Raw genomic sequence first — 10,721 nt, 5'->3', positions numbered from 1 at the left:
GAGCCGACTTGATGGCACGTAACAACAGCAGCATAGAGTGGAGGCTTATGGCTGAGAACTGAGTCTTGTTTGAAGGCACATGGAAGGCCTCTTGGAGACAGTGCAGTTTAAACTGAGACCTAGCTAGGTGAAGAAGGGGAGGAGATCAGAGTATGTGGGAAGGCTCAGAGAGCGGCGTGATCCTGGGAATGGGGACTTTGTAGCGGGAGCACTCTGAGTGGTAGGGCTATGGCAAAGAGAAGAGACTGGAGACCTAGGCAAGGCTTGCACTTTATTCTGAGGGGAATGGCTGGGGGAGTGTGAGAGAAGGATTTTGCAAGGGGAGCACCCTTAAAGGATGTGTTACCACTGAGGAGGAAGCGCCTTATGGAGGGGTGACATATAAAACCCATCTTGAGAGAAGTGTTTGGAAGGGAGGCTGTACTGTGCCAGCTCATAGAGGCCTTGAATGTCAGCCATTTAGGCATGTCCCGGAGGATTTAATCCTGTGCTGTTTCCTTGAGGTATGCATACTGGCTCTGGGGACACATTGTGGTCTCACTTCCTGCCTGTCTTGGCATCCTGGTGTGATGCTGTAGGATAAGCACTTGACCTTAAGGTTGGTTTAAACCGCAAGGTCTGCAGTTCAAACTCACCAACTGATCCTCAGAAACCCTGTACAGAGTTTGCTGTGAGTCGGAACTGACTCGATGGCACTCAACAACAACAGGCATGGATGATGTGAGAGAAGGCAAGAGTGAGACTGCTGGGTCCTCACGCTCGCTCACTGTATTCTTTGTCTTTTCCTTTAGAGCCTTGGGGAGCAACTCCTCTCTCAGGAGCCCCACTGCAGGAGACCGCCTAAATGCAGGCAGAAGTCAGAAGACAACATTCCGGCTGAAGTGAGACAAACACTCTAGACCATGGCTGTGGCCCTAGAATTCCAGGCCCAGGCCTCTCCCCTTCCAGAGCCGGAGGGACTTCTGATTGTGAAACTGGAGGAGGACTCGTGGGGAGCAGAGCCCAGATCCCACGAGGAGGAGGAGGAGCAGGACCCTGTTCCTGTCCCGGAGGCCTCCCGCCAGCGCTTCCGGCAGTTCCAGTATAGGGATGCAGCTGGACCTCATGAGGCCTTCAGCCAGCTCTGGGAACTCTGTTGCCGCTGGCTGAGACCAGAGATCCGCCTCAAGGAGCAGATCCTAGAGCTGCTGGTGCTGGAGCAGTTCCTGACTATCCTACCCAGGGAGGTACAGACTTGGGTACAGGCACGCCACCCAGAGAATGGGGAGGAGGCGGTGGCCCTGGTGGAGGATTGGCATCGAGAGGCCCGGGCTGCACAGCAACAGGTGAGGGAGGCCATAGTCTGTTCTCTAAGCAGTGGGTTGGGCAGGGCAGCAGAGCTAGGCTACTGTGACTTGGCTAATAGTTGCCCAGATCAGCAACAATAATAGCAACAACAACTCCCCTTTATGCTGTTGTCAGGTGTCACCGAGGCGCTTCAAACTCATAGCTACCCTTCGCACAGCAAAGTGAAACACTGCCCTTTCCTGTGCCGCCTCACGATGGTTGCTATATTTGAGCCCACTGTTGTATTCACTGTGTTTGTGAATGGTCTCTCCTGATAACATGTCCAAAGTATGTGAGAGAAGTTTGGCCATCCTGGCTTCTAAGTACAGCACTCTGGCTGAACTGCTTACAACACAGATTTATTTATTCTTCTGGCAGTCCATGATTGATTTAATATTCCTCACCAACACCATAATTCAAAGGCATCAGTTTTTCGTCTGTCTTCCTTATTCATTGTCCAGCTTGTATGTGCATATGAGGCAGATGGAAGGCACATGGTAGTCTTCAAAGTGACATCTTTGCTTTTTAAAACTCGAAAGAAATCTTTTACAGCAGATGCATCCTTTGAGATCCAGGTTGCTGCTTCCATGGGTGTTGATAATGGATCCAAGTAAATGAAATCCTCGATGACTTCAACCTTTTCTCCAGTCTTTGTGATGTTGCTTATTGGCCCCATTGTGAGGATTTTTGTTTCTTGCTGTTGAGGTGTAACCCATACTGAAGGCTGTATTCTTTGCTCTTCATCAGTCAGTGCTTGAGGTGTGCAAGCAGGGTTGTTCTAAGTACTTCGTGTACAGTAACTCATTTAATCTTGTGAGTAATTTAATGAGCTAGGTATTGGTATCCCAATTTTACTGATGTGGAAACTGAAGCAGAGAGGAGGGAGATAGGTCATTTGCCCAAGATCACATAGCTTCAGGATTTGAACCTGGGTAGCTTGACTCTAAGGTCAGCATTCATAACCATGACTTTAAAAAAGTATTTAGTTTATATTGTGTTTTAGACTTAACACAATGTTCTACATATGTGATTTTTTGAGATTCTGACAGCAGTAAAGTGGGTAGACAGAAATTGTGTTTTTGTGTCCATTTTACATATGAAACCAAGACACCCCCACCCCTTTATACTCAGATTCTTAGGTTCCAAAGTCCATCCTTCTTTCCACTACATGACAGATGCCTCTTCTGCAAACCATGAGCATTAAAGCACCTCTGAGTTGTGAGGCTCAAACAAGACATCAGCTGACATTTATTGAGCACGTCACTGTATCAGACAGCAGCTCTGGTGATGCAGTGGGTTAAGTGTTGGGATGCCAATGGAAAAGTTGGCAGTTGGAACCCACCAAACCCTCCTGTGGGGAACTATGAGACAGTCAGAAACCCTTTGGAGCAGTTGTGCTCTGCTTTATAGGGTCACTGTTCTGACACACATGGGCCACTGTGAGTTAGGATAACTCGATAGCAACTGTGGGGTTTTTCTTATTTTGTTTAGTTTTTCATCACCATTTTTCAAATGGGTTAAGACACACAGAGAGATAAGTAACTTGCCCAAGTTTCTATAACTAGATGGCAGAACTGAAGCAAGTGAAAATATCATGGATTTAACACTCACAGTTTCAACAACTTGTAAGAGACCCGAAGGCTCATTATGTAATTTTGTTGTGACACATTTCAAATCCTGCTTTGAAGCTGGTGTATGTAGAACAAGTCCTTTAGCTGGCTGCCAGCCACCCAGAACCTCATTTCAGCATAATCCTGTTGCTTTCCATTTGTCATATAGTGATATTCTTAGCTGCATTTTGTTGAGGGAAATTATAGGTTTAAGGAAAACATCCTTTGTAGATGGTGGGGGGTTTTCTATGTGTCGAGAAGTGCTGTACAGATAAGAGATTGGAAGAAGAAAGGTCTGTGGCTTTTCTTTTTGGATTCCTTTACAAACTGATTGATGATACAGAGAGAATAAGACAAGGGGACTTCAGAAAGCTTGTGCAAATATCCCATTATCTTTTTATTCCATTTTTCCATAAACTCTTTGAAGACTCCTCATATTTACTTACAAAACTAAGTATGAGGGGAAAAAAAATCTAAGTATGAGACAGAGTGTACCTTTTTTTAATAAGCCATTTCACCTCCCAGATTAGCTTGCTTGCTTGCTTGCTTGTTTTAAAGAAACAAGCTATTTGTCTTAAGGGGCAGTGAAGAGCCAATGGAAGTCTTAGGGGTTCAGAGCTGAAAGGTAAAGAATTTGAGACCCAGAAATGAACGTTAAATGAGCTTAAATCAGGATCTTAAAATGAATTTATATTAGGATCTTCACGATTCTTCATCTTCAAGATGAGGGGGTTGAACTAGAGGAAACGTTTTCAAATTATGCTCCTGTGAGCTGGCCCAAGATTAAACTGCTTCAAAAATTGAGAAAAAAAATAAGGCATTGTAATTTTATCTGTTATGTTTTTCTCCTCTGATTTTTGTTTTCATTTCCATTTTGCCTATGTACTCCCAGGTACTCCCAAATGTACAAACAAATGGAACAGCAGCAAAGGAGTTTGGCATGTGTGCATAGATGTTGCAGTTTGTTATCATATGTTGCAGAGTACACAATTTATTTAGATTTTCTGCAAGTAAAGTTCTTCCAGGTCTTACTAATGGAATGAAATATATTGTGTTCCTCAAAGAGAACTACCACCTGAAAAAGTTTGGGACCTTCTAGGTTAAAGGGCCTGTATGCTGTTTTCTTTAAAGGGATATTTTCATCTCTTCTGTTTTATGATTTCTAGATTGTTTTTCCTGTTCTCACCATCTAGCAGAATCTCTCTCTCTATCAGGTGCACAAGCATCTTTGAAGGATTTTTTATTCATCTTCCCTGAAACAGTGTTCTCTAATTTTTTTTTTTTTTTCTTGGTCTCATCATTGTCCTTTGAATCCACCTTCTCGGTCCACAGCTGCCATCCCTTTAATCAGAATCTTTGCTCAGGGAAGATAATAGAGGAGCTGAGGTCAGGAGTGAAGGTTATTGTGGAGTCTAGTCACACAGTTCTGCTGTAGACTGTCACAGTAGCAAAGTGAAGATGTTTTTGTTTATTTTTTTTGAAGCAATGATATAAGAATGTCAATGAGCAGATGTTTACTTCCTGTGAAGTCATCTAAGATATTGGTAGATCTTCTCACTGGGATTGGGCTTTGGTGCTCATGGTCTATCCTCAAGGGTAGTAAGTGCTGCCTTATGAGAGTGGATTTGTGGTTTTAAATCAGAAGGTTTTTGGAGCTAAATTTGGCAATGAGTTGACACTGATGGATGTTGTTTTTAAGTACCATCGAGTCAGCTCTGACCCATAGTGACCCTGTATAGGGTTTCCGAAGAGCAACTGGTGAGCTTGAACTGTGTGGGTTAAAAAATAAGGTTCAGAGCATTGTAGACTCAGATGCCTCTTATGAAAAAAGGGAAAAAATAAGAATATTTGTATTTGCTTGCATATACATAGAGGTGTTCTGAAAGAATGTAGATGAACAGACATGCACTCGTTGTTATAAAAGCAAACCAAAATCAGACCCGCTGCCATCAAGTTCATTCGGACTTACAGTGACCATGTAGGACTTACAGTGACCATGTAAGTTCATTCGGACTTACAGTGACCATGTAGGACTTACAGTGACCATGTAGGACAGAGTAGAGCTGCTTCATGAAGTTATCAAGGCTGAAAATCTTGACAGAAGCAGACTGCCACATTTTTCTCCTGCAAAGCTACTGATAAATAGGAGTGCTTAACTGCTGTGCCACCAATTTGCTGATCTATGTCCTGAAGTCAGTATGGTGGCTCTGTAGTTCTCGTTTAAGCCATCTTTGTATCTTAAGAGCTCCTGTAAGCTTTTGAACCACAGTTGTACTCAAAGTAACATTCTCTGCCTTACCAGACTTAAAGAACTGATGACTGGGAATTTTTGGCTGTCTGTGTGTAGGAACTGGAATCGTGTGCAGAGATCAGGTCCTTAAAAGTATTGCAGGAATCACAGAACTTCCAGCTACAGCCAGCAGATCACTGGCCCGAGGGACAGTCCCAGAAGCAGTGGGTGAAGAATCCAAACCCTGTTCTTCCCAAGCATCTAAACACCAATATGATGCTACAGTCCTTGAGAGAGAGTGGTGAGTGCCAAGAACCAGGGCACCGCTGGGAATGGAGCCTTTGCCCCCAGGGAGAAGGGCTGGATGGTGGGGAATTGTGCCTGGGGAGGAAGCACACACAGACTTCAAAGCAAGACCTTGACAACTGTCTGATGGACATGCTTACTGAGAAGTAAGGTACGTAAGGAAGCTTTGGGAAAGAGGGTGAAGCTCCCAGCAGCCCCAGCATGCCCCACTGTAGCTAAAATCATGTCATAGGGCCAGATGGGGCTGCAGCTGGGCAGTAATTATGGAAGTTCATTTTCTACCTGGCACATCACTCAAGGCTGCTTTGGAGCTACGTGCTCTAGAAGGGAAGTCAAAGGAGAAATCTGCACTGGCCACATGGGTAGTCTGACAAGCATGACATCTAGAAAGCTGGACCTGAGAGGGGAGGGGTGTCTCTGGAATCCAGAGCTTGGGTTTCAGAGAGGTTTTCTTCTCCTCAGCTGTTCTCACTTCCCGGGTCCCTGCTCTCCCGAAGATGGGGAGCATTGGTGATTGGGAGGTGGCCCCTGAGTTCCAGGTAAGCTACTGCTTGTTCTTCCTTGCTGATAGATAGCACTACTCCTCTGCTCTCAGCATCAGTGTCCCACCTGTGTCCCCACGGGCTCCCCGCAGCACTGGGCATGAGAACGGGTTATCCAGCTAGAAGCCTGTCCCTTCCAACCCCACTTTTTGCTTCTTGGCTTGCTGCTGTTATGACACTAGCCTCCCACATGTCACCCGTACATTCTGGCTGTCTTTCCAGAGGTCTGGTGGCATCCCCGGCTTTTTATAAGGCAGTGACATTGGAGTTGCCGCAGTTGTCATTGGTGTTCTCTTTTGCATCTGGCAGGAAGCCCTAGGACCCAGAAAACCTGCTGAGGAGTTCGACAAGGAGCCCCCAGATGGCAGCTGTGGAAACAGCAGGTCCCTGGGTAAGGAAACAATGTCCCGGGAAGAAGAGGTCCACTCTGTTTCCAAAGTGTGTCTCTTCACCACTGAATTCAGTGGTTGGAAGAAAAGTTCTTTCTGTGTGTTTCTCCAGCTGGGAAACTTGTGGTCTCGTTGGCCTGTGGTGCAGTGAGATAGCTTTAATATGAAGCCGATCTTGAGACTGGCAGAGCAGAGAGAGAACATGAGTCTGTTATGACGTTGCTGAGGTAATCTCTCCGGTGGTTAGTGCGTGCACTCCTTCTGGACTTCCTCAAAGAATGATAAAATAAATATTGTTGTTTTTTAAACCAATAAGCTGTGTTTAAAGGACCACTATCCCAGTAGCTCCCAGCTGTGACAAAATAGGAAGCCTTAAAATAAATACTTGAAGAAAAACAGAGGAAAAAGAGCTTAAAGCTAAAAGAGGCTCAAAGATGATCTAGCTTATCATATCTTAAAGTTTGTTCCTCTGGTCACTATTTCCCCAGATACATGCTAAAACCGGGGTTCCACTGCCAACTAAGTAGCCAACAAGCTTCTAGTATCTTACTTTAACCATGAGTCAGACCTATCTTAGTGTCCTGTTTTTTCCATTTGTGTGTCTTCCCTCATGATGATCCTAGACTCTCCAAAGAAATGGCTCATTATCTGGCTTCCAATACAGCTGTGCATATAGTAGGGAAGGAGAGTGTGCAGGTCTTCTAGACTTCATACAGTTATTTATTTCTCATTTTGGCTTAATAAATCCATCTCATAGACTTAGTTCACTTGAGTCAGCTTCAGAGAGATGGCGCCTATCTGGTGCTGAAAACATCAGATTTCTGAGGCAGCAGGCTGGGTCCCTGACCATGGACCACAATGAATGTATGAGGTAATGAAGGTGATGTACCATCAGGGTCTTCACCTCTTACCCAGGCATGCTTCATTTCTACTGTCACAGTGTTGGCTGCAAAGCACAGCTCTTCTTCCTAACTCTGAAATTCCATAGACTTCAGAAAGCTATGGATCTTAAACCCACTACCGTTAGTCAATTTAGACTCATCCTGCTCCCTAGGGTTTCTGAGACGGCCACTCTGTAGGGAACAGACAGCCTCCCATTTCTCCCACAGAGCAGCTGGTAGGTTTCAGTTACTGACTTTGTGGTTAGCAGCCCAGTGCTACCTTAATTCTTAAGAGAGTGATGAAAAGAGTGGCTGTTCATGTTTCCTAGATATTTTAAGGGATGAGCATGGGAATTTCTCATCTGCCTCTTGTAGGATAAAAGTTTTAGGGACAAACACTACTTAATAGATCATTTTTACTCAATAATTCTTCTCCTTCCTTTTGTGTAGGAGTTCTAGTTTCACAACCAAATAGCACCTCCCAGCGAGAGCAAGCACCAGAGTTTTGGGGTACACGCCTTATAAATTTTGGGAAGAGGAACACTGCAGGAGATTACAGCATGGATAATGAGCAAGCCAACTCAGCTCAGCCATTGGCCTGGAGGGACTCGAGGACCTGGGCAGACCAGTACCACTGTGATGTGGAGGACATGAAGGTGTCAGGTGTTCACTGGGGCTATGAGGAGACTAAGACTTTCCTGGCAATTTTGAGTGAGTCTACTTTCTCTGAAAAGCTCCGGACTTGTCACCAGAACCGCCAGATATATCGGGCCATTGCAGAGAGGCTAAGAGCACGGGGTTTCCTGCGAACGCTAGAGCAGTGTCGGTACAGGGTCAAAAACCTCCTACGGAATTACCGGAAAGCCAAGAGCAGCCACCCGCCAGGGACCTGCCCCTTCTATGAGGAGTTGGAGGCCCTAGTGAGGGCTCGGACAGCCATTCGCAGCCCTGGAGAGGCTGTGGCACTCCCGAGACTGGCAGATAGTGATGCAGAGGTGGATGAACAGGAGGAAGGGGTCTGGGAACCTGAGGAAATAGCAGAAGACTGTAATGGTGATGACCTGGCCATTGATGAGTCCTTCCAGGGGCCCAGGATTCCCGGGGGCCCAGCTCTGTTCCAGAGTCGTGTTGGTAAGAACATGGGGGTTTCATTGGATCCACATACTAACCCTCCTACCAGCCTAGCTTTTGTTGCCAGCCTAGATTATTGTCACTGGAGTTAGGTTCCTTAAGTCATTCTCAAATTTCTGTTCTCTTCTGCTACAATAGCTCTTCTTGTACATATTTTCTTAGTTTTAAAGCTTTTAAACTTTCAAAACCTTAAAGGAATTTGAAGAGCTAATCCAGTATGATCGTATGGAGATGATGACATTGCTGTTGAGTTGATTCTTACTCATAGTGAACCTTTAGGACAAAGTAGAACTGCCCACAGGATTTCTAAGGCTGCACCAGACTGTAAAACCGTTTGATCTGCAAGGTCGGCGGTTTAAGCTCACCAGCCATTCCTCGGAAACCCTATACAGGGTCTCTATGGGTCGGAATCGACTCAACGACATTTAACAACAGCAACAATCTTTACAGAAGCAGACTGTCACATCTTTTTCCCTTGAAGACACTGGTGGGTTTGAACCATCAACCTTTCCTATAGCACCTGAGCTCTTAACCACTGAGCCACTAAGGCTATATCAGTGTTACATGAGTAGACTTCTAATTTTAACAATTTCTCTCAGTGTTTATTAGAAAATGTGTAACTAGCACATCAACCCGTGATTTCACAGATACTAATTTAGGAAAACATTGTATCCAGAATCCCAGAATAGTTTAATGGAAATGTAAAAGTGATGTTTGTTTAAGGCCAGGAATGGGACACAGGAAAATGGAAATATTGTGCTGTTAGGTGCTGTCCAGTTGGTCTCAACTCTGCGACCCTATGCACAACAGAACGAAACACTGCCCAGTCCTGTGTCATTCTCAGAATTGTTGTTACGCTTGAACCCATTGCTCAAGCACTGTGCCAATCCATCTCTTTTTCACTTTACTAAGCATAAAGTTCTGGGACTGGTCCCTTCTGATAATATGTCCAAAGTATGAGAGAAGCCGTCTCACCATCCTGACTGTACTTCTGGCTGTACTTCTAACACAGATTTGTTTGTTCTTTTGGAAGTCCATAGTACTTTCAGTATTCTTCTCCAACAACATAACTTAATTGCATCAATTGTTCTACAGTCTTCTATATTCATTGTTCAGCTCTCACTTGCATATGAAGCTATTGAAAATAGCATGGCTTGAGTCAGAGGCACTTTAGTCCTCAAACTGAGATCTTTGCTCTTGAACACTTTAAAAAGGTCTCCTGCAGTACATCATTTGATTCTTGACCGCTGTTTCCATGAGTGTTGATTGTAGATCCAAGCAAACTGAAGTTTTTGACAACTTCTATTTTTTCTACAGTTGTATGGATTTTTGTTTTCTTTATATTGAGGTGCAATCTATACTGAAGGCTATAGTCTTTAATCTTCATCAGTAAATATGTTAAGTCCTCTTTGCTTCCAGCAAGCAAGTTTGTATCATTTGCATATCGTAAGTTGTTAATGATTCTTCCTCCAATCCACATTGTTCTTCATATAATCCAGTTTTTTGGATTATTTGCTCTGCATACAGATTGAATAAATATGGTGAAAGGACACCTTTCCTGATTTTAAACTATTCAATGTCCCCTTGTTCTGTTTGAACAACTGCCTCTTGGTCTACATTCAGAGTCCTCATGAGCACAATTAAGTGTTCTGGATTACCCATTCTTCACAACGTTATCCATAGCTTGTCACGATCCACACAGTCAAAAGCCTTTGCACAAGTAAACGTCTTTCTGGTATTCTCTGCTTTCAGTCAAGATCCAGCTGACATCAGCAATGATACCCTAGTTCCACATCCTCTTCTGAATCTGGCTTGAATTTCTGGTAGTTCTCTGTCAATGTACTGTTGCAGCCATTTTTGAATTATTTTCAGTAAAGTTTTATTTGCATATGATAGTAATGATATTGTTTGATGATTTCCTCATTCTGTTAGGTAACATTTCTTTAGAATGGGCACAAATATGAACCTCTTCCAGTTGGTTGGCCAGGTAGTAAGTATTCTTCCAAATTTCTTGGCATAGATGAGTGAGCACCTCCACTGCTGCATCAGTTTTTTCAAAGATTTCAATTTGTGTTCATGAGTTCCTGGAGCTTCTTTTTCACCAGTGCCCTCAGTACAGCTTGGACTTCTTCCATCAGTATCATCAGTTCTTGATCATACACTACCTCTTTTTATTTTATTTTATTTTTTTACGGTTTTTATTGTGGATTGAGTGAAAGTTTACAGGGCACATCATCAGTTTCACATTCAACCATTCATATGACTTCTTTCATTACATTGATTATAATCCCCTCCATACATCATCA

General features: G+C 44.0%; 1 protein-coding gene across 1 annotated transcript in view; it reads left to right on the top strand.

The window, feature by feature from the left end:
• The first annotated feature begins 902 nt into the window (after nt 1–902).
• The window catches only part of ZSCAN20 (zinc finger and SCAN domain containing 20), an 18,213-nt gene continuing 8,394 nt past the window's right edge, over nt 903–10,721 (top strand). The window contains exons 1-5 of the mRNA XM_006862362.1: nt 903–1,325; nt 5,284–5,467; nt 5,935–6,011; nt 6,324–6,405; nt 7,735–8,415. Of these exons, the coding sequence (XP_006862424.1) occupies nt 903–1,325; nt 5,284–5,467; nt 5,935–6,011; nt 6,324–6,405; nt 7,735–8,415 (1,447 nt within the window). The remainder of the gene's footprint in view (nt 1,326–5,283; nt 5,468–5,934; nt 6,012–6,323; nt 6,406–7,734; nt 8,416–10,721) is intronic.

This window comes from Chrysochloris asiatica, unplaced genomic scaffold, assembly GCF_000296735.1.
Source record: "Chrysochloris asiatica unplaced genomic scaffold, ChrAsi1.0 scaffold00047, whole genome shotgun sequence".
Lineage (NCBI taxonomy): Eukaryota > Metazoa > Chordata > Mammalia > Afrosoricida > Chrysochloridae > Chrysochloris > Chrysochloris asiatica.
The sequence above is the reverse complement of the archived record's forward strand: the minus strand, read 5'-3'. Positions and strand labels throughout refer to the sequence as shown.